The sequence below is a fragment of the Xiphophorus couchianus genome, chromosome 18 (assembly GCF_001444195.1).
Source record: "Xiphophorus couchianus chromosome 18, X_couchianus-1.0, whole genome shotgun sequence".
Classification (NCBI taxonomy): Eukaryota; Metazoa; Chordata; class Actinopteri; order Cyprinodontiformes; family Poeciliidae; genus Xiphophorus; species Xiphophorus couchianus.
The window spans coordinates 6,006,927-6,031,280 of record NC_040245.1 but is presented as its reverse complement, the minus strand read 5'-3'; the positions used below and the strand labels follow the sequence as shown (position 1 = coordinate 6,031,280).

The following is a 24,354-nucleotide window of genomic DNA, read 5'->3' as shown; positions in this document are numbered from 1 at the left end:
ACCAAGAGGAGGCATTACAACCCCATAACAAAATAAAGCTGTTGCCTGTGAGTCACTGAGGGTCCAATGTAATGTCCATGACTCATGGGACACAGAAAGGAAATGCGCCCCTTCAAGCCCCCCTCCGAAATTAAGGTACTGAGACCAAACTGACGGCTGACCTGTGGTCTGTGCTGCTGCAGTCGGAGTCTCTCCTTTTCGATCTGCTGAAGTCTCAACTGGTTGTTTCCTCCCATCACTCCACCGTGGGTGCTGGAAGGCAGCTGTCCCGACTGTTTTCCAGGAGCGCTCTGTGTGAGCCGCTGTTGGTTCAGCGCTGCAAAAACAAAACAAAACAAAAAACTTAAAACATAAGACTGCAGTATATAAACAACACACATTAAAACATACAGTACAGGTGATTCAATCTCAATAAATACCATTAAAAAAAATAATCACTGCTTTTGTTGTATTTTTCCTGCAAACAGTGTTTTGTTTGTACTTGGAAATTCAAGTTTCTGAGTCAGAAGTCAATAACTTATCTTCAGGTTGTGAATGTTGCAGAAGAATACTGCTTATTTCTAGTTATATCACAATAAACTAATAGCACACACAGAGATATGCAATTTCTTTTGTGAATATGTTTCCTAAAGTGTGAATGTTGTTGTGAGAACAACTAGCAAATCCCACAGGTTTTTCCCCAATGTGCCACTACAACAAGATCTACTCGGGTGCCAACGTCATGTCTTGATCTGAGCTCTAACTTCTGAGACTAAATAAATGCGGAAACAACATCTCCAGGATTCTGATCTTTGATTGGTATTTACCAGCAGCACTGTAAACAGGAGGTACACAAAAGATTATAAGGCAGATTTGTTCACATCCCGTGTGGAAATTAAGAAGTTCAAAAGAGTTTCAAACTCTCAGAAGTCAGTGTTGCTCCTCAATAATAACCATCCATTAGTCTGCGTTTAGTTGCCATAGTATTGGATACTGGCTAACCTGTATTTCCCTTGTCACTTCAGGTTTGAATATAGGTATTCAGACTGAATGGTTTGCCATCCGAGTGGCCTGCTAGGACACCTAACTGGTTTCAAACGTGTTGCTAAGGAGATGGGCAGAAATAAAAATGCACCAGTGTTTTATGGGTGTTGCGTATACATTTTGTGCTGTAAATAATGCACTCGAAACACGGGGATGACAAATGACAGCAAAAGTTTTCCGCCACTCGGTGTGGGATACGACAGAAGCAGCAATAGTTGAACAGTTTTCAACTTTCCTGCATCGCGTCGCTAACCCACTCGTCTACTCTTACAAGCTTGAAATCTCACATGCACCAATTCTGCTGGTTGCTTGTATAGTGGAAGGCAACATTGCCTCCTGTGTTTTGAGCCCATAATTCATCCTGTATTGAAAGGGATAAATATATTGAGAAACAGTTGTGTACAGATCTTTCCTGCAGGTTAGCTCTAAACTATCCTAGTTAGCTTGCCTGCTCTGTCCTAGTTTTGCAGGCAAATGCCTCGTATTCAACGAGTCGCCAACCAATTCAGCACTCAAGTAGACTTCTGTGATGATACACCATTTTTGAAGCAGGCTACACCCATTTCTCTGGTAGCAGAAGGAGGTGCCTAATTCGGTCAGCAATAATTCCTGAACACCTAATTGTGTTCAGTCTCCATGGTAGCCAACTGTGGTAGTGGCCAATGGGTTGTGGTAGTTTCCACAAATCATTGCATTTGATTTTCAGTAAGATATTAACTGTTTCCGTTTTAAAAATAAAAACAAAATTAAATTGAGACACCGATTGTTTGTTGGTCTCTATGATCCCACCTTTCCAGCAGACAAACACAGTTCTTCCTCTTGCCCAACAAAGAAAAGATGCACCTTAGTCAGAGGATTTTCTGGTGGTGACAGGAAGAACTGGTTCTAAGCAAGCATGAGAACTAGTTTGTCACTTTAACGGGTTAGGTGAAATAAAAATAAACAAAAAAAAATACACACTACATGACAGATACACTACAATCAGATCTCAACAGACCGGCAGCCGAGAAATTTCCGTATTGTTCAACACTTGGCTACATTTAAAACGTGATGGACATGACTGACAAGTTGCGCATTTATCAACAAGCTGAGCGTGCGGAAGTGGCGATCCAGTGCAGCCGGTTGCGTAGGACAAGAAGTCCCAGCAGAAGGTTTTCTATCGACAATCTGAAACAACCATTCCTGTAAGACCTGATCCCCTCCCACTCACTGACTAACACAGGCTTTGTATATTGCATCAGGCATGACTTATCCTTTCATTATGCCTTTTGTTTCCACTTGAACAAGTCGCAGATCATCCCTGAACACTGACCGTCTCCTCCTCCCGGCCTGACAGGTCCTCGTCAGCTGATCTAATAAATCTGATAGTCATCGGCGACAGAGCACTACATCGGCTTGTGTAAACACAAAACCACTATTAACATAAGTTTCTTTCACACAACAAATGTAATGCATTGTGCTTAAGCAAGTGAACTACCAGTTTACAATATCAAATGTGTTTGTGATGAAAACACAGCTGTTCCCCCGGTGAAGTCTTTGTTATTCTTAGCTGTGGTGGGGGGTGGACCTAATAAACATAAGGCAGCAAAGCAATGCCCCAATCTATGCACGCGAAGTAGGTCACGAGCTTTATCATCGTAGTAGGAAGAGGGGAGTTCCAGTAATGGAACCAATGAGGAGAGGCGTTTGCTCATGGGATCCAAGTGGCAACCAAAACAAAAGCTTGATAGTGGCACAATTTTCATGCGGGGCCGCGTCTCTGTGCTCCACTGTCCTGGCCTCCTCGGCACCTTTCTCATCACCATTCAATCACTGTCTGTTTACACTCCTGCAGGAGCAGAATGAACTGTAGCTCAGGGCTCTCCCTGGGAAGCTCCGAGGGCCCCCTGCTGCCTCACATCTCGCCCCCGCCATGCTCTGTGTCCACACAGCCCTCTGCTTTCCACCCCACCCGCCTGCACGTAAACAAACACACTAGTCACGGAGCTGCCTCCCCGCTCCCACACACCCACACACACATTATCTGCACCCTTAGGAGAGTGTGTTACTTCTCTCCCGCTTCTTATCTCGTGTAGATACCGAGGCCTTTGGAGGCTGGATCTTTCCGGCACCACGGCACCCTCAACTGTTCTCATGATGGCGTTCCTGTGCACGAGTCATGTCAACAGCACCGCATCCGTCAAGACCCAAGCTTTGATGAGGAGATACAGTTAAGTGGTAGGCAAAAACTCTGACAATCTGGAAAACCTTCGCAATTTGGATTTACAGACGCAGCGAAACAGAATACAGCACCTCGCAAAAGTGTTTGCACCACTTTACAGTCGTTTAATTCCAAGTGTTCCCCAGCTTTGCATGTTTTGAGTCCAATTTGTGTCATCTTTACACAATATCTCAAGCTTCTGGGGAGCTTTGGTGAGCAGAAACCTACATATACTGCCACAGATTCTCAATGAGATTACTTTTTTTTAGACATTTTTTATTTAGCATTTTGATATTGACCAATATGTAAACCTAAGCCAATGTTACCAAAAGATGTACATTTCCATTTTGTTGCAGTTTGTGTTTTAGGAAAGGGAGTTAAGGGGTTGACTATGAGGTATTTGTTTGGGTATGTGATAGAGATGCAGTGCAGGATTGTGGAGTGTATAACTGAAGGAGAGAAGCAAGGCTAGTGATGTGGTCATTGTTTTCATATGCCAATATGAAAAAATATGAGGTATGCCAATAGATATAATACATACAATGTTAGTTATTGCCCATAACGGTGATAAGAATAACATCGGATATTGGCCAAAATTTTCAGATCAGTGCGTCCCTAAATATTGCTTTTAAACTTCTCTACAACGACCTCCCTGACTTGTTATTCATGTTCCTGAATTCATGTTTGTCCACCGTTTTTCTCCAACAAACCTCTGAGGTCTTTTATCCAACAACTATATTTATTTATTTTTTGCCCCTCCAGGGGGTCTTTTGTGGGCTCTAGTGTCCCTTATATGATAGTAGGCTGACAGGAAACGGGGAAGGAGAGGGGGGAAGACATGCGGCAAATGTCGTCGGGTCCGGGAGTCGAACCCGCGACGGCCGCGTCAAGGACTCAAGGCCTCCAAATACGGGTCGCGCCAACCCCTACGCCACCACGGCACACCCTGACAACAACTATATTTATTACAAGATTACTAATTAGGTAATCTAATCTAATTAGGTTACCTCTAGTTGGGTGAACTAGATCTTATTAAGGATGTAAGAGTAGAGGTGTCTGAATGTGAAGCTGAAAATCCATGTATTGTTGAACTTCCACTTCACAGTCATGCTCTGCTGCACAGTATTATGGTTTGTTTGTGGGAAACGTGAAAGAATTCATGGAGTATGAATACTTTTCAAAGGCAGGGTATAGTCTACCGCTGACCTGCAAAGATTCAGTAGCTGTGTTGTGTGTATTTAGTTTTTTCACCACAATACCAGGGTTGCATAATCAGTCTAATCAGGGCAAATCTGTTGTTTTCTTAACCAAACAGTGTGACTAAGCTCAGATTTGAATCTAAATGGAATTTTCCTTCAGGGCTCCTCAGTCAAGGATTCCCCCACAGACAAAACATTAAGTAGAAATTATTCACCAACGCTGATGACAAAGTTAGGTGGAAAGGGGCCAGAGTGATGGCTCAGAACAAGCAGCACGCTTGAACTTTCAGGACGTGACCGTGTGTGTGGTGTAAATCAGCAGCTCATACAGGTGGTGATTGCAGGTGAGCTGCGCCGATAAGAGACTAGTTAATGCAGTCTGCCTTTTGTCTTCTTCACGCACTCCTGCAGCACAAAGATCCAGCAACTCGAGGCCTTATCAGCCGATCGCTCTGGCAGGCAAACGGAGCACAGGATCACCTGGGGCAGGTAAAACCTAGGGTGTGCCAGCTGTGGGAAGTTCTCAGCATGACCAGGGCACAGAACCTTTGAAGGTTGGGTAAATATTTGCCTTCTGCCGACTTAACAAGTTTAAGAGAAGGCCACTTATGTTTCTCGTGTCGAGATAAGCCGGTGGAGAGCGAGTCTGACTGTGATTGAAACACACCTTTGTTGTGTACTACACAGAGGTAAAGGTATTCACACCCTCAAACCTTTTCAGATTGTGCGTGCTTTATTGTAGTTGTAGTTTTGTGGGATACACCAACACAAACTGCTGTAGAATTGTTTAGTAGAAGGCATGTCGGAGAGACGGCAATCATGTGAAAGGTCTAGTCAGTAAGTAAGCCCTACTGCTACTAAAACTAACACAGCTTATTAAACCATCCTTACATAAAAACATGGTGAGGGCATCGTAATGCTACAGGAAAGTTTGTTGTCAAATTTCAAGCAAAGTTCAAGGTGGGCATTTGTCAAAAGATGCATCAGGGAAGTAGTGTAGAATATTTAAGAATTAAAGAAAAAAGAAAAAGCCAACTTTCTGTGTTTTTATTGTGTCCTATTTACGTCAGACTATTTTATAGTAGCAAAGCTATCAAAGTGACAGCCTTTCTGATTATGTAAGCAGAAAACTTCACTTTTTATCTATGACAGCTTTAAAAATCAAGCTTCCACTTCAGAGAATCTACGCTTTTTTTTTTGCTTCAGCATTGGAAGCATAAAAGAAATAAAATGCCCACGTCACCCAGCCCCTTTTAAAACCAGTCACTGTACACTTAATACTTGTATTTGCTGCTTGTCACCCCTTTGGGACCTTGAAGAGGAGGCATACTTATCCCATCGGCCTTTTCCCTTTGCTCCTTCCCCCTCCTTTGCCTCGCCTCTTCCAGTCTCCCCCACCCCTGTGAAAAGGTCTGGAACAGATTAAGAGTTGGACCGCAGAATAAAGAGGCCTGGCAGAGTTTCAAGTCTGTCTGGGGCTTGAGCAAAATGGGGCCGTGCCTGCACTGGGCCTCACACGGGGGAAAGCCAGCCGGCAACAATCCTCAGTTAAAGGCGCTCGGCCGCTTTTCTTCCCAAAGCTCAAATTAGCCTCCATTATCACAGGACGTAGCTTATAACTGGAAAACCTACAAAACCAGAGGAATTAATTTTCATGCAAAAATATAAAATAGACACTCAGAAGTATGGCTGCTAGAAATAATCTGGTTTTCCTTCTAGAGGAAAACAAAATGCCTAGGAAAACAACTAACAAGGAGGTATGAATTGAAGAAAACTACTTTTTAGTAGCCAAAACTTTGACACAATGCATAAAAACTGCTTGTGGCACCTCATGAGTTAACAGTCATCCTAACTCTTCCCCAGCTTTCAGGGGCCCAGCCGCCTTGTGTGTTCAAGACTTCAAAATCTTCAAAGAGCTCTGCCGATCGCAGCCGCCATCTCCCTCCCCAGCTGCCCTGCTCCCCTTACAACTCTGTTTTGAACTTTCCAGTCCGCCCTCTGTGCACGGCACGACCGCTTACATAAAACCAAAGCTTCGAGCGCCCGGCCTCAACTGGAAAGAAAAAAAATCTAACGCTAAAATTAAAGAGGATAACACACCGCACGCCGACTCACACATGTTGCCTTTGTGACCCTGAGGGCGAGCTTCCCTGAGAAAACACGGCTGCAGTGAAAGGATGGCACCTGAACAGCAGAAATGAGTCAGAGGGACACATGCAGGAGCCTTGATCTCTGGAAGCCTTCCCAACACACTGGGGGATTAACTCATTCCCATGGCTGCAGAGACATTTCAGCACATGTACCTGGGACCTGTCACTAATTCACCGACGCTGGCACCCACACACCGAAAGCCAAGTGTCAAACTTCAGCTCGGCCTGTAGGATTAATGGCTAATTCAGCTGTTGGGCCAACACTAAAATGGCCGACAAAAGTTTAGGTGGGAATTTTGATGGGAAGCAGGAGTAGGGGGTTTCTGGAGAAATCTGGTTTGAACCAACAACAGTTGACTAAAAGCCCCCTAACAATGGAGGCTGATCAAATGAACTGTGACTCAATCACTTCTTATTATGAAGCATGTTTTCAAAATAAGTTATGATGCAATTCCCCCAAAATATGTCCTGAAATAAACTGAAGCTGAAATGAGATCTTGTAGTTTTACTCTACAACTTGTATCCCCGATTTGGTACTGAGTTACCTTACTATTGCATATAAATTCTTTCTCATGGTAATTAAGTGTTTTGATTAATACTCAAACTAAATAACCATTGAAATGTTCCAATCATACATATATTTAAACATAAAATGTCTCTCCCCGCCCCCATTTTCTGGCTTTAGGAAGCTCACCATAGCGGGGCTCAAGTCGAGGGTCCAGCCAGGATGTGGTCTTGTTCGTGTGGTTGATGTAGTAAATTTCTCCCTCTTGCGTTACGGCTTGTTCCCAGCCTTCAGGAAGGGATCCTGGGGGATTACAAACCAAAACACTGTCAAGTGTTTTGCATATGTTGCTTTTAAGTGACTCTGTATTGTAGCGACCTAAACATTTATAACCTTAAGGAAAGATGAGCTTCAAATGAATTTTTAAGTAGCTCTAGAATATACGCCACACAATTAAAAAGTTCCCAACATTTGAAGGCTGTATAGTTTGCCAATAACTAAACGAATGAATCCACAGGACACAAAGAACCAACTTTATTTTCTAGAACTCTACTCTGAGAGTCAGAGCTTCAAAACAACATAGAGGACGTGTAACGTTCTGCCTGAGTCTTTCCTCACCTGGGGCAAATTCCAGCTGCATGGTCAGAACCGAGAGCAGAGACAAGCAAGAACTAGACCAGACCCGTATTCTACATCGTGCTGTGCAAACGTAGCTGTCCGTATATCCATTAAAATCATTTTGAGTTAAAAAAAAAAAAAAAGAAGTGAAAAACATAAAAAAATAAAAAATATAAAAAATAGCATGATTTAGTACACACCACTGGCTGGGTTCATAAGGTTCTGTGGCTGGACTGGAACAGAACTGGGGGGAACTGGAGCCGGCTGATTCATCTGGAGGAGGGACTTGCGAGGATCCTGCCAGGTGGTAGTTTTCTCATTGTGGCTACAAGAGGAAAAGAACACAAAATAAATTAATTTCGTTCTAATGACTGGTCTACCACACCAAAAAATGAAAAAAAATTAAATATGTTGGGACTGCAACTAATTTCAGCTAACGGCCTTGTTTTTAGTCCATTCTCTTCTTAATGATTAAATCCATTACTAAATTAGCTGATGATTATTTCAATAATTGATTCATCACGATTAATCGTTTCAGTCCTAAAATATATTGTTTCACAAATAAAGCTATGCATCATCAGCATACCTATGCTAATAAATGTTGCAGTAACAAAGAGTCTCAGCTTGGAATATCTTGGAGTGGCCCTAGATTGGAGCCTTGAGGAAGTACGACCTGATCCAATTTATTATAAACTCAAATAATCTTGGTGTAAAAATGTTCACATCCCCCAAGTAAACATGACCTTTAGATAAATATGGCAAAAAAATAAAATAATAATAAAACAAGACAACATGAGATAAGTAGAAAATGTCTTGAAAGCTTCCAAGAGGCTGTAATTGGTTTCAAAATAGCTATTGTAACGTCAGACAATGTTGCTTCATCTATTTTCTGACCATCTTTGCCGGGACGGGACAGGACAGGGGCGGGTGGAGTGGGGTGCGCCTTGTGTGCAACTCTGTGAAGGCATTGATAATTAGTGCTTTGTTGGCACTTGTTGCTTGATTAAGATGGAAAGCTAATACAGGAAGCCCTCCTCTCCCAGGCAGGACCCTCTCTATTGAGGGAGGGTCAGTCCCAGGGCTCAACGCAGGGGGTCCCTTTTTCCTGGAAGCGGCTCGGACACCGCGGAGTGTCGGGGGGCTTTAACAATCTGGCGCCACATTTACAAAGCTTTCACCTGCTTGACAAAGGCGCAGACTGAGCTACGACCTAAAACCTAACTATTCACTTGTTTTGTTTTTGAAGCATCCTATTTAGAGAACCCCACCACTACCCCCCTCTACCCTCCACCCATCCCCTCATTTGAAACAAAAAAGGCACCAAACTCCAGTAGCTTGTTTGTCCAGTTCAACAATATTGCCTTATTGTTGTACTAGTGAACTAATAATCTTAGCAGGCCAGACAAAAACAAGATTACACCTGTCATGCCAATTAACACTACTATTAAACTTCAATAACATAGCACAATATGGACGTGTTGGGCTGCCTGGAGTTCATTTGATCCCAAAGTGCCATTAAGAGCAGATTCTGGAACAGCTGGGCGCAGTGAGATTCAGAAAGTTTCTCTTGGTCAGTCCAGTAATCCTAGCCTGCCTGGCCACTCTCTATCCCAGACCAGAGCGTGAGTGGGCCTGACTCAGCAACTCCTCCCCCTGACACAATGAAACCCATTTTGAAGCCCCCCTCTTGTTTATGCTTTATTGATCAAAGGAGCTGCCAAATCCCTTACTAACCCTTCCCCCAACCCTCTTTCTCTCTCTCTCACACACACACACACACACACACACACACAATCACAAACTACACATAGTGAGCCGCAGCTACTCCAATTGAAGGTGGCCCTTAAGAAAGTCAGGTCACATGGAAAAGAGTTGAAACAAGAGAAGGAAAAATAAGTTTCCAATTTCACATAACAAATTAAACATTGTTACATGTGCAATCCCTAGAAAACAAATCCCATTTATACAAAAGTCACCTTTCTGTCTTGATAAAGATTTATCACAACCTTTTTGACTCTAGAGAGAGTCAAAATAACAGAGCAGCAGATAACATATTTCTGAAAAAGACAATCCTAGCAATGCGATTTATAATGAAGTCATATGTTTTGGTGGAAAAAACTAGAAATAATGTGTTTACTCTGTAAGCGCTGCATTTCAATTTCAATAATTTTTAAAAAATCCTACTAATTCTGGAAAACAGAAGCAGAAAATTTATAAGGATTTACAAAAACATTTACCTGAAATACTTCATTTAAATACATCTGACTTACAGTTGTTCTTTAAATTGTCTCCACTTCTTAACTTATTTGTTTTTTGAAAGTTGTTTTGATAATTTGCATGTAAAAAAAATGTTAACCATGTGAATCTCATTTCGTTCTAATCTGCCATGCTGTTGGTTGTCTTGTGAATTTATGAGAATTGCAAATGAGGAGAAAATTGCACAAAAGTTGTATAAAAGGCTCATACACAGAATCTATTTGAAAATTTATAGGCCTTGTTTTTGTAGTTTTGCCACAGTTACAGTGTTTATCCTGCCTTTCCTCCATTTAAAGACAAATTACAGAAAGGGCGAAAAACAGAGATCATGGGAGCAGACTAGTGGCCAAGCAGTGGGATATGGGAGGAAGGGCTTATTGTAAATAAGAGGTCTTAACATTTTGGCAAACAAACGCAAAAACAAAAAGGAAGAAAAGGAAATGTACAACCTTTCCAAAATGTGATAATTTTTTCAAACTTGCGCAAAGATCTTAGAGCAAATATTTAAAATAAAAATACTTTCCTAGATACTACATTTTGTCTGGATACCAACTTTTTGTACCTCAGTCTGTGGAAACAGTTATAAACAAAGCCCTCAGTTCAAAATGAGGGCAGTCATAATCTAAGTCTGATGAAATCCAGACGTTATTAGCGTCCAGCTCAACACTGCACTGTATTGAAAAAGCCTAGATGTGGGAACTGAGAAAACGGGTTAATTAGTTACTAGGAATCAGTAATTCATCACTAGCTTTTAAAACTAAAAGATAACCCATTCAATCATAGCTGCCTGGAGCCGTTCCGTATATGGCCAGCTATACAGCACGTCCCGTGGGTGAAACATAAAACAAAACAATGTCATGGCAACTGTTGGGGCGGCTGGAGGCCACCAGTTGCTGTCAGGAATTGCTGATGAACATTGAGTGCAACAGTCACAACTGCTCCCTGCTGCCTTCACTTGTCTCCGACAGCATCAGAAACTTTCCAAGACTGCAACTGCGCCTTTCCTAAAAATCTAACTGGCATTGGATATAAAGTATAATACTTTTGAAAGTAAATGGAGATTTTTTTTTTCTTAAAAAGGTATAAAAAGCAATTTTGTGGCAGATTTCAAAAAGGTTTTTGTAAAGTTATAACCTGCCGATGATTTTAGTCTTTAGGAATTGTAATACAAGAGGACACAAACGCAGCGTTCTAAATATTTTTTTCCTAACTTTCCTCCCGTAAGATGCAATTTATTATTATATATATATATTAGGAGAAGAGGCGACATCATGCCATGTGTGTAAGAGAAAAATCACTGTAGAAATTGGTTTGTTTTTACAATAAACAAGAAGAATATGAACAAAGTTGACATTTTACCTGCTGATGTCTTGCTCTTTCTCACTGTTCTGCAGCCTACATAAACAGCAAATGTGTTGCAATGTAACTTATGTTGACAACAGTATTTTCTGCTCAGAAACAACTTCCACATCACATAGCTTTACTGATAAAACACAGGTTGTTTGGAAAACTGTATTCACTGATCAGTCAAAGGTCAAATTTTGTAATAATTTTGAGTCATTTACCAATGCCTTGGTGGATCTCTATTAAGGTGCCAAAGCATTTTTAAAAAAAAATCAGTTTTAAAGGTTGTCCTTGAAACTGACAATTCAAAACATTAAATAGGAATTAATAAAGTTGGGCTTTTTCATAAAAGACTACAGAAAGAGCCCATTTCCTCTTTCATAAAACAGTTCTGGTGTATGGCTGAAAAGACAAGCCCATCTATGCAGCATTTTACATACATGATCACAAATCAAGCCAACAGGAGGTCATGAAGATTTGAGCTTCCATAAATGAAGCAAATATGAAAATACTTAAGTGGGAGTGGAGTAATCAATGCAGAGTGACACAAATAAAACTTGTGTCTGGCAAACTAATTCTAAATATGAGAAGCACCTGATAGTCTGATGTCAATACATCAGACTTTCTAGCCACCTTGTCCTTTTTATATATATATATATATATATATATATATATATATATATATCAACAATTAGAGCATTGAAACTACCTCGTTTGGTGGCTTACAGGCAGAGCAAAAGTAGGTTGACTTCAAACTTGCTGATGTTTACCCAGTCCTTTACAAAATAAAACCCCAGTGGACAGAAGCCAAATTGACCCTGACTTGAAGCGTTTTCGTCAAATTAGGAAAGCCTGGCTCTGGCTAGTAAATACTTCAGTTTCTGTTTTTACTGAGAGAAGATTCTTCCTGTACACACGGTATCTACAACAACTCTTTGAAGGGTCCTGTATTATACGAGTCATAACATTTCATAAACTTTGGAATTAATTAAGCAATTTTTAAATTTTGAACGGAATTAGAGTAAAGGCCATGCAGTCAAACTTCTCTATCTAGTGCCTCACTTTAACCTTTTAATATGCGTAAACAACTCAGTTTTGTTTCCCCCTAATCTGTCAAAAAGTTTCATTTTTAAGATTTATTTTTTAAAAATTGCTACAGCTTACAATATTTGATACAAATAAAGTTGGGTTCTTGATCCAATCTATCATTTAAATTGTGTTAGCTTGCCATCATTGTAGACGTGTTATATATGGTTCTCTGTTCTAGTCAGCCTAAACTCGACTTTCCTAAAATATTTATATAATTTTCCAAATTTTTCTCCACTCATAAGGATTCGGTTCCAACTTAAATTGTGGCACATTTTGTGTTAAAAGTTCTGGTGAAAGTACTGCAGCATGGGAAACACCATCATTTCAAATTAAGGTTAAAGATTTTGGTCACACCCAGCTTTAATACTAGTGGTGTGCAGAAAATAAATCATCTTCAGGGTTTAAACCAGTTTGAAACCAGATTGAATGTTTGCTCCACTGATGGCTCTCAACGTTAAGAAGGCAGATGTTTATATGGTGTACAACAGGGGAGTGAGGATGTAGGAGTGCAGCAATGATGAAACACTCCCACAGCTGAGTTGTCAAAATGTTAAAAATGGACTCCTCAGGCCACAGGGGCTCCACCCTTGGAGTGCAGGCTTGGAAGGTGGTTGAGGCGGATGAGTGCAGAGTTCAATGAGGGAGGCCAGATGTGATCAGTTCTGAGAGATGAGGATGGCCACCTCCTCTCTGGTTGACTGGGGGTGCCTGGCTGCCTCTCTATCAGCAGGACATCATCAAGGGAGATTATTTAGGTGACCTCTGTGACCCCGCTGTGGCTTTAAGTTTCTCTTTGAAGGACGGCTTGTTTCATTAAATGTAGTAATGAGGAAACTAATCAACAAATTACCAGGACTGAGCTATCTATTGTTCAGGAGTTCAAAAGATCGGAAACCACAAAACGTTTTGTTTCAAGGTTATACGTAACCAAATGTGCCATCATGAAAGACATGAGGCAAAGAACATTAAAAAATTTTTAAACAGATAAATACAACAATTAAAATTTTCTAGTTCTGATGCAGATATGTGAGGGGGAGTACTTCTAGGAATGGTAAACCCAACCTTGGAAAATCCACTTCTCAGATACTGCATCTCTGTGGAGTATCTCGGCGACAGTGGAGGCATTGATGTCTGAAACAGAGGTGTTACATCAAGACTTTGGTAAACACTAGCCTGACTTTCTCACAGTCCTGTTTGTGTACCGAGCTGACAGGCCTCAGTTGAACAGGAAGGTTCTTGTCTGTGTGTGGTCAATAAACCAAAAGTTTGTCAAACACAAATTTGCCCCAAATGAGGGCTTCACACAGGTTTCCAGGCCAGTCTTCCCACCGCCATTTGTGACCGACCACTTGGCCTTTGCTTCAAAAACAGTTAAATGTGGAATCCAACTTGTGGATTGGGTACAGTTATAGTTGCCACAAGACGCTCTTTAAAATCTGTTGCAGATTATCCACAGTCAAAAAGAAAGAAAAAAAGAAAAGAAAAGAAAAATCAAAAAACACTTTTGATACCCTGAACAAGGAAAAGAATGGAAATTTCTATGGAACTCAATTTGTGAAAAAATTTACCATTTTCTAGGCCTCATCTAAAATATTTAAAACATTCTGAGGAAAATGCAGCTTCAGATGTTGAAATATTTGGATGCAATGCCACTTGACATGCACTTTGGATGAATTTGCAAAGCCGCCAATTTATACACAGAATTCATTTTTCTTGCATCAGATTGGCTGTACCTCCAAGAGCGGCAGAAAGGACGACAGTAGATGTTAGCTACTATGCTAGTCCTATGTAGGGCTGCATCTATAAAACAGGCTGGCTGAGAAATCAGCTCTGATTTCCTTAATATTGGGAGATTGGTCGATACTTGTTCATGAAACTGAGGTCATGAACCTTCGCAAAGATCTGAAAATCAGCTACTGTCTCCTTTATGCTTTACCATTTTGATAATTTTCACATAGGAAATAACTCCCAATATTCTTTCATTTATAACATCATAAGTGGTTAATTTCACAAGATAAAAATAATACAATTATTATTATTATCTCTGTGTAAGCTTACAGATAGAAGTTCACTAAGTAATTAGCCACTTTTCAGCTTCATTGAAACCTAAATTATTATTTTTTTTCCCCAAAAGGTAAACTATTTCTCAACCAAGGTGTGAAAAACTCCACATAAAACAAACAAACTGTGGTGAAAGAATGCATTCATCAAACCACCCTACAGTAATTTATTTGATCAGTATTTGTCACTGTTTAAACAAATTGAAAAGACAATAAGTTCCTCCCTGATTGTGGGAAACCAGGCCCATAAAAACATTTAGAAATCCAAGTGTGAAAAGACAAAAGTGTCCATCAACACAGAGCTCTACCTGCCCCTGAGGGCACACAATAGCCTCTCCCTCAAAGCTTTCCTCTGCTTAGGGCTGACTTCCCACGGACTAAAAGACCCTTTCAAAGCTGCATTTAATAAGCCCCGGAAACAGTGATTACCCCGCTAAGTTCACCGGTGTGTCTAAATTAGAAACCTTCATTAGTTTATGACCCGGCCCTGGAGAGTGGGGCTCCCTAGCCCCGCTACCCCCACCTCGCTGTCCCAGCACCGAGCAAGGTGACCCAACCTCAGTGCCCCCGGAGCCACAAATCAAAGGCCGGAGTAAACTGCTGGAAGAAAGGTCAACAGACTTTGTTGACAGTCTTCCAGTCTTTGTTTTTATTTAACAGATGAGAGAAAGAAAATGTTTTAGTAGATTAGCTCGTTCTTAAATCCTTTTTTCCATGAAGACTGTGGCGACCTATTCCTGGCAATGATGTTGTGATTTTGACTATTTTTCATGATGAAGTTTTTCCCAATCAGCTGATGAATTTTGTTTCACTGAGAAACATTTCAATGGTCTGATTACACTAATGCTACTCTATAAAAAAAAAAAGAAAAAAAAAATGGCCGATTGGAAATGTTCAGGTGTAGAGAACATGGTGAAACATCTTACAGCTGCCGCTCTTCCTCCGCCATCTTTAAGCTGCATGTCAGCCATTTGTCTATTTCGGGAAGGCTCACATGAGTCTCAACAGGCCTGTGGTCTGAATAAAGATCACTGTTACACTGCTGGGACAAAGAGAGGGCCAGAGTTTCTCCTGAACCGTCTTCTAGTCATCGCCACATGGCTGCCATTTAACTCCACGGACACAAAGGAGGCATCATAGCAGAGCCACGGCTCCATTCACCCCAAAACTGAGGCGGACTTTTAAAGGGAAGAGGGACGGAGAAATCTCCTGGGCTGTGGAGACTCTCGGAAGGAAGTCAGTACCTGCAGTGTACCAATAAACAGCCGAGAAAGAAAGAGACACCGCGTCTTTAAAAAAAAACTTTCACCTAGAGTTGATTTATCTCGTCAGACAACAGCAGTCAGAGGAGTGAAATGTGAGCCCGCTGCTTGGCTCTCCTAGACGCTCCAACTCCCCACCCCCCACCAGTTCATCCATCCGCTTGGCCCACCCACGCAAACACTCCTGATTCACTCCCTGTGCAACGCGTCTCAGTCAGGCACAGGCTGTTTATAAATAGGAGAGTATCTTTTCCAGCAGCTCCGCCGAGGCCAGGCCACCTTTACTTCAGATCGAGCATCTGCTCTTTGATGTGTGCTGTTTGGAGGACGTCTCCTGGCGTTTCCTGAGCTCAAACACAAATCTTCAGTGGAACAATCACTGCGGTTGCATAACACGCCAGCTGAAACAAGAGATCTTAACTGAGCTTTCTGAAGTCCAGCAGTTTAGAAAACTTTCCGTGCAGTTAGAATAGTCGGGACATGTTTTCTGACGAGGGTAAACTCTTTTTGATTAAAACGCGAGTCTAAATTTTCACAGTTTTCTAAAGTTCTGTCAACGCATGGTAAAACGTTGTACGAATTTTTTGGTTTTGTTTAATTGGTTTTCTCACTGTCCAACAAGTACCATACCACGTCATCTCACACTGTTGCCCATACGGTCATTTGATATTGTCTTCTGCTATTTCGCAGTTTGTATCCACCATATCAGAGAAGCCCAGAGAAATAAATCGTCTGTAATAAGATGATTTTTAGCATGTCTGTCATTCAACAATGTTGGCAGCCTTTGCTAATAGTTAAGGTAAAGCGCTTCATTGCAACACATGGAGACTGACATTTTGCGATGATAGTTGTGTAAACATCACTAATTGTTAATATAAAATGTTAAAAACAGATTATAATCATTGCAAAACAAAGACAAAATGACTAGAGCTTATATTTTAATCAATCACAGCTTAGGGAAATAAAATATTCAGAATGCTGTTCTTATTGCTAACTATATTAGCATACTTAAATCAGAAAAAAATAAATATTGGAAGGTCAAAGCTTTACAATAAAACTCAACTGAAAATCAGTCACAATATTCAGATGAGTACATCTCTGCCAAAGATTCAATTTGTACTCACTTTAAATATTTCATATCTGCTTTGACAAATGATGATTTAGGGTAATGATCTTTCATAACAGTCTGCTGTAAGAAAATTGAGTTATGCAATGGCAATAATTCATGTCTAACATGTGGAGGTACCTCAGTTATTATGTTTTGTTTAAAGGATTCTAACCCATCATATATTGGTATATTCCATGTATGTTGAGTGTCTCAAATAAAGAAAGGAAATGTGGCAAGTTACAAAATCTTCAAAATGACTTCAATATGTTGAGACAGAATGCCACTGCGTGTGTGAAACAGAGGGAATGAATTGGGGAAGGAGTGAACTGGCAATTTATCAGATTTTATTACAGCAACAGATTTAATCATGCGTCACCAGTCACTTAGTTGAAAACTGGGAGACCTCTAGTATTATTTTGGTGTCGAAACATGATGTAGGACCAATACAGTGACCTTTTATTTATTGTACAATGTGCATCACAATACATTTAAATCCTATCTTAATAAGTGTATTCATTTTCAGCCCTACAGTCCAGAGGCAAATACTGACTCACAGATTTGCTCTCTGACCCTCCTTAATACATCACAGTAAAAAAACAAAAAAAAACACATAATACAGTTTAGGACTATCCTTCCACATAATCCAGCAGCAGAGCTGACTGTTAACCATCCAGTTCCAAAACAAAAGTTAAGGTGCAGTCAGGCTGTCCAATGAAAAAGAAGAAGAAGAAAAAAAATTGCACCCTGGACATGTATTGTGCAAAAAAATAAAAACGTTTTGTTGACCGATATTACAATGTATGATTTCACAACACTGTGTGCTGAACAATGTTCTACAATAGATGCAGGCAGACAAAGACCATCTGCGATGTGATCATAATTTGATTTTAGGGAAAGTCCAATCGTGATAACTTTTCCAAATATTGCACTGATGATGGCAGGTCTTTTTTACTCCCATTTTGTGTCCTAGTTCACTTTTTCCATCATCTCAAAGTACACAGTCTGAACTTTACCACACCTTCACTGAAATCTGAATCAACTGTGGGCATCACAGTAAAGTAATCCAACTGGTCCAATGTTTTATATGAACTGCATAGGACGGACTACCGTCTAGAGATGGTATGAAAATATCCACAACCCTTACACATTTTCTCAAATAATAATTTTTCTGGTTTTTATGAAAAAGATGGGAAATTGCTCAAGCTAAGTCTGTTTGAATGGAGAATATTTGTGAACATCAATTTTCAAGTCTTTCTACAATTTCGCAATCTCCATATTTAGAGTTGTTGCCCAGCACGCCCCACTTCCTGCGAGTCAGCCCTTGCAGCATTTCCCCGTCAGGGGCCTGGTGGATGCGTCGCAAACCTCCAGGCACCCTGACTTCTACGGCCAATCTTCAACCAAGCATTACGGGACCAAATAAATCAGAATCAGCTTTTGGTTCTGTTACTGTATCAGAACCCCTTTTAATACCCTCTGTATTATATCTCCATTCATTTTCAGCTCTGACCAGTTTTCCTATACCGGTGCAGATTCCTACAGCATGATGCTGCCACCACCATATGTCACAGTTTCGAATTGTACACTAAGGAGGACATTGTGTCATTTTCCACCACGTATGTCATTTTGGTGGTAGGCCAAAAAGTTGAGTGTCGATCTCACCAGACCAGAGCAACCACTTCTAATGACAGTGACTCTCCGTCAACAGATTTGTAAAGAGCAGACCAATACTTAAGGCATATCTGAATGATTAGGTCAACTTAGTGAATTATCTATACTTTACATACTGGTGCACCAAAACCGTATGCAGCAAAGATATATACATTTCTGTAAAACATGTGCAAAGCCTAATTAGTGAATCAAATATTGGTAAACTGCATGTATTATGTGTTTAAGGGTGATGCCTCCTTTCAGCTACTCTTGCTTTGTTCTTTCTCCTGTTTTTGTGATTTTACAGTTTTAGAAGAACGGCATAAAAAAAATACCAGATGCTCGCCAGATGTATGACCTTAAAACATCTGGGAATGAACGATTTTTCCTGATCTGACTAAATTTGAAGCCATCGTGTTTTTCTCCCCCCCCCCACCAGACTCCTATGTTGCTGGATGACATTTCTAAGAACCCGTAACATTTTGCCTTTAAAAGGGGCAGGAATGATATCTACTGAGCTCAAATAATCTCTAAACATGAGCTCCAGCGCTTACACAAAGGTCTGGAACATTTCACAAAGGCTGGTTTACATTAACATAAATTGTTGACGTTACATCATTTCTTTATGAATAATTCAAATGATCTGTACACACAGCAAATCATTCAAACAACTTATAAATATGGAGCGTGCTAAAGAGAGAGAGAAAAAACGTCCCACTCCATTTCAGCTTTGTGGCAAAATAAAAGGTTCTTGCAAACTTGCTAGCTACCTACCAGTTTACTTTGCATGTGGAGAAGATCTGCGGGTTAGGAGACGAGCATAGCGGGACTGTCTGTACTTTTGCTGTCTGGGGCAACTACAGTGGTCCATTGTTTCTACTGAAACCTGAGACCAAGAAAAGGAACTCCACATACAGCAGAGATCCCTGAAGGCTTCTCTCGTATGCAGACGCCACCAAATTTAATAACCTACAATCTAACTTTTGCAATTGTCTCTGTTTGAGCACACTGGCCACTATTGTGCACTGTAGATAATTTGAATGTTATTGTCAGCACAATGCATGGAGGAGAACTGCAGTACGAGAAGGAGACCTTTACTGAGAGGTAAAAATGTTTACACCTGTAACACATTTGAGGAATTTAAATGCCAGGTTGTCATGACAAGTTTCTAACATTAAAAAGCTACTGAGGTATTATGTTGAGCCTCAACTTTGTGTTTGTTTTTCGAGAAAAACAAAGTAATCAAATTTTCCTTCTAAACGTTTAGAAAATACCGAAGCTAGCTAACTGTTAGCTGCTACAGATAGAAAAGTTAGCATCAGCTTCAGAGCTCGTCATTGAGCTAATTACAGGGCTTTTTTTTATCCCATTGAATGAACCAGAACTATATAATCATCTTTAGTTCAAAATCTATAATACTTCAGTGTTAAAATCTTGACCAAAAAAAAAAAAAAAAAAAAAAGATTTTCACAACAAACTGTTCAAGATTTAGGAAATCTTCATCAGTGAAAACAAGTGGTGGGACTTGAATGGTTTTGTCCTCCATCTCCGTTTGCAGATGTGGCTTGTGCACCAGTATTACAGCTGTACCAGAAAGGTGAATACAAAGGTTCCGGCTCAAAACAGAAATGCGATTAATTGCGCTAAAATTTTCACCGTTAAAATCTATGTAATAATTGATCAAAATTTGTGCACTTATGTATTAAAGTCCCAGCCTTAATGAAAACAAAAAAAGAGAATGTTCAATGCTTTTTATTTTTCTAATTAGAACCACTCACAAATTAGACAAACCATAATATGTAAATGAGTGAAACCTGCTCTGAAATATTCTACAAACAAACAAAAACTACTAAGATCTTATCTTTTCTTGTGAATCAAAGTTTGTGTACCTCCCTGATCTGGATGGAATATAAAACTTACCGACGTGGCATAACATCATCGAATTATTGGCCAACAATTATGTTAGGATGTCCTGATCTGATCACTGCATTATTTAAATGACTGCTTGTGAAAAACCTCTATCCGGACAACAAGTTATGTTTTGTACAGCAAATTTTACACAATTTCAAAATATTTGTTGCAAAAATACATTAAAATCCATGTATACCATTTTGTTCATCTAACAAATTTGGATTTTTAATATGTACCATTCATCCTTTACATTAAAGTCTCCAGTTAAATAAAGAATACATTGGCTATCACTGCTCTCTGTGCTTTGATAATAAGAAACAGCTTTTGGGCCCAATGCAGAAGCAGCTGAAACAGTGCAAGAAAACTGCTTTAAATTAAATAAATTGTTAACAGGACCATATGGAGTTTAAGACTACAGCTTAAGGTTGTGTCACATGAAATATATATTTAGAAACAAATGATACCTTTATGTACATTTTGCTTAATATGCTGGTGAAGCATTATGGTATAGGAACCCCAGCTAAGATAAAACATTTGTCAGTGTCAAAAAAAGGGGGAAACTGAACCTCCTTTTCTAAAATGTACTCTGGGTTATTCCACTTTAAAACTACAGAGTTTTCAATAAGAATGTTCAAATCGAGCTACAAAATTTTCAATTCCTTCTCTGAAGTTGCCAACGTCCTAAGTTTTTCTTTTGTTTTGTCTTTGAAGACTGCATTAAAAAAAAACAACAAAAAAAACAGAAAAGAAACTAACTGCAGTCACACTTACTTAAGAAAGTATCTCTGTCCTGAGTTTGTCTTGGCCATCTCCCACCCTGCTGGCAGGGGCACTTCGTCAGGAATCTCATAAGAAGCTTGACGGAGATGCTGAGGAGAGGCGCCCGCGGAGGCCATTCCAGAGAGGGAGCCACCAGAAACAGCTCCTAGCTGCAGGGAGGCCGGGGAAGAGTGTGCTCGGACGTGGTGGGGGGTGAGCACCCCGCCACTTCCAGCATCGGTGCTGGCCTGCGGAGAGGTAAGGAAAGTGGACAACTGTTCAACAAGTCTGTCTTTTAGCTTAAAATTTGCTTCAGAACGTTTTGTTTACATGTACACAACACTATAAAACAAGATTTTAGACGGCATTAAAAATCAGGAAGGTTATTATGTGGGAATGCAATGATCAATAACGGTTGAGTTCTAACATTTACAGCAGGGGTGCCCAAAGTCGGTTCTCGAGGGCCGGCATCCTGCACATTTTAGTTCTCTCCCTGGTAGTACCAGCAACCTTTTCAGCATGTCAGTGTTTTTCTTAGGCCTTCTAACGAGCCATCATTTGATCCAGGTGGGTTAAACCAGGGAGAGAACTAAAACATGCAGGATGCCGGCCCTAGAGGACCGACTTTGGGCACCCCTGATTTACAGCCTTGGTTTGATTCTTACCGAAATGTTTTTGATTGGAATGCAGCTGAAGATGTTGGTTGAATCATTCGTTGAATTAGGTGTCAAATAAGAACAGAAATTATACAGTCTTAATAACATTTTGTGTCAATAGACATTTGGCTAAAAAAAGTATCTATTGGAGCTATAACCCCTCACATCAACGTGACACCATCTTCAAACAGAGTTTTGAACCATTTTGGTAAAAATTTATGCTCCAGCTAGTTTAGCAACAGCAGCAACTTGCTAGCAAGTGGAGCATCTGAAGCCGGAGGCAGTTGTTACTAATGAATGGCACACCTTAGCTGTGGTTGTCAGCATAAAGATTTACAGGCCACCTTGTTAGAATAGATTGTATTCCTTAATCACAAACCAGTTCTTATGTGTTGTTTCTTTTTAACTTAGAAGGACAAACCAGGTGACTAAAGTCATATTCATAATTGGTTATTAGTTAATGTAAAAGTCCAGTGATGGTCTAAAAATATCCAATCAAGAGTGTTTTAAAAGTTAAGGATGTGTTAGCTACTGAATGTAGTATTTCTACTCAAATATTTTCTAGTTAATATTTGCCATCTTATAAGTGAAACAATAAAGTGCTATGAACATTTTTTTTGCTTCCTTCTCAGAATGATATAAACAAAGAGAAACAGCTATTTTTATACATGCGGACAAGCATCCAAGACTCTACAATTCTCAAAATTGTGCAGAGGGTGCCACTGGTGTGGTCCTGAGACAGCACAGAGATCAATATTCATCCATGCTCATTGATCATCTGTGCAAGGTTGTGGCTGAGACTGAGGACTTATGCGCAAGTTTTTCCCCCTTAAAATGAAACATAAAAACGGCAACGTCTGGCTAAAAACAGTTTGCTACAACAGTAGCACATGCAGTCCCAATGAGTAAGACTGTTTTTACTTTAGTTTGCTTTTATAAAATACCACAACAGACTGGTGAAGTCTATTCCACTTCTATTTGTCTGTCAGTACGATTCTGCAACTTAGAAAACTTCGTATTTACTCGGCTGGAATTTGTTTTGAAGTTTCAGAACTACTGACCTAGAGAATCAAGTCAGGGACTGTTACGCATGCGCACTAATTAGAAAACTTGAGCTTCAAGGAGGGAGTTCGGCGGGGGATGGGGGAAGAGATGGGATGGAATTAGAGAAGAAGAAAAAATCCGCAAAAAAAGTATAAATATAGATCTTCCACAAACAGACGTCCAAGTTCACTTAATCTCTTAGAATTCATTTACTTTTAAAAGGAAAACAACATCTACTTTAACTAGATCTGTGTCTTCAAAAACGTACATATGTTCTGTTAAATGCGCCATTTGGAAGATGTACCAATATGTTTTCGTTTTGTTACACATGGACATTTAGATTAAAAAAAATTATGCAAGCCTGAAAATGACAACCAAGCGCGAAATTAAGTAAGTTAAATGAAATTAAGTGGATGAGTCACATCATGAAGGCCCCCGGGAAGGCCCCAGTTTTAATCGGGATTTCTAAGCAGAGCCACAGCAGAAACAGCTTACTTGTCTGGAGTGGGACTTGGGCTCTGGGGGTTTGAAGAAGGAGTCCGGCAGCTTCCTCATCCTCATAGGCACCGAAGGGGGCACGTTGGAGGTTTTCGGGTTCATCACGCTGTTAAAAAGTAGCTCCAGGTCAGTCTGCGAGTCGCCCCGTACGTGGACGATCTGGTGTCCGGCTGGAGGGTTGTGCTGGTTCGGATCCATGTTCCCCCACCAAATTAAAAAAAAAAAAAAAAAAAAAAAAAAAGCAACAGTCGGAGCAACTTTTTTCCAAGTGTCCCAAAAACGTTACAGAGCAGAAACCCAGTAAAGAGAAACTTGAGCCAATCCCACAACTTTTGACACGCAGCAGGAAATCTGGAAAATCTCGACGCGTCTCAGTAAAGCACATCCAGCGTCATTCTAAAAGTTTACTTCACGCACACACACAAAAAGTTTGTCACTTTGTTACAAAGTGTGTTAGCTGTCAGAATCGGCAGTAAAAAGCAGCGTTTCTCCGTCGTTTCCTGCTGGCATTCTCGTTAATGTAACAAAGCGCATATCTACTCCACTCTGGAATCTCGTTGTCGCCCCCGCTCATGGAAGTTAAAAGTAAAAACCGCAGAGGCAAACCGCAAAACACTGGGGGAAAAAACAAAAACAAAAAAAACACACACACACAATATGAACGTTTGGCTGACAGGACCCCGCGGTTCTTCACACGGTTAAATTCGAACAATGTTCGGTTATCTTTCAGTAAAAATCATAGTAATGTTGAGCAAATCACCGCTCCTCACTGGTTCGGGAGGGGGGGGGGGAAGTTTCATCCTGTTGAGCCTAAACTTTGGGCAGGATCAAACTTTATGGCCCATGGGGCGTCAGAGGCGGAGCCGACTTCCTAATGGACGCTTTAAAGGTACAGTTTGACTACAAGAAACCTGACAAGTTAGGGTCCTTGTTGCAGTATCTAATTGTTTGTTTACTTATTCAAATAATATCCTAATATCTTAATAATTGTTTTATTCCATAATATTTTACAATGACGTTAT

General features: G+C 40.4%; 1 protein-coding gene and 1 long non-coding RNA gene across 3 annotated transcripts in view; one reads left to right on the top strand and one right to left on the bottom strand.

Moving 5' to 3' along the window:
* The window catches only part of yap1 (Yes1 associated transcriptional regulator), a 33,705-nt gene extending 9,582 nt beyond the window's left edge, over positions 1 to 24,123 (bottom strand). The window contains exons 1-6 of one of the 2 annotated variants that reach the window (XM_028045584.1): positions 23,330 to 24,123; positions 21,147 to 21,382; positions 11,311 to 11,346; positions 7,896 to 8,020; positions 7,267 to 7,380; positions 162 to 316 (exon numbers count right to left, since the gene is read on the bottom strand). In XM_028045584.1, the coding sequence (XP_027901385.1) occupies positions 162 to 316; positions 7,267 to 7,380; positions 7,896 to 8,020; positions 11,311 to 11,346; positions 21,147 to 21,382; positions 23,330 to 23,530 (867 nt within the window). In that variant the 5' untranslated portion in view covers positions 23,531 to 24,123. The remainder of the gene's footprint in view (positions 1 to 161; positions 317 to 7,266; positions 7,381 to 7,895; positions 8,021 to 11,310; positions 11,347 to 21,146; positions 21,383 to 23,329) is intronic. The other variant, XM_028045585.1, reaches the window with a different exon arrangement.
* On the top strand, positions 374 to 7,067 carry LOC114161921 (uncharacterized). Its single transcript, XR_003599103.1, has 3 exons — positions 374 to 3,240; positions 4,834 to 4,911; positions 6,286 to 7,067. It is a non-coding gene; the product is annotated as an uncharacterized LOC114161921 (long non-coding RNA).
* Positions 24,124 to 24,354: the final 231 nt, after the last annotated feature.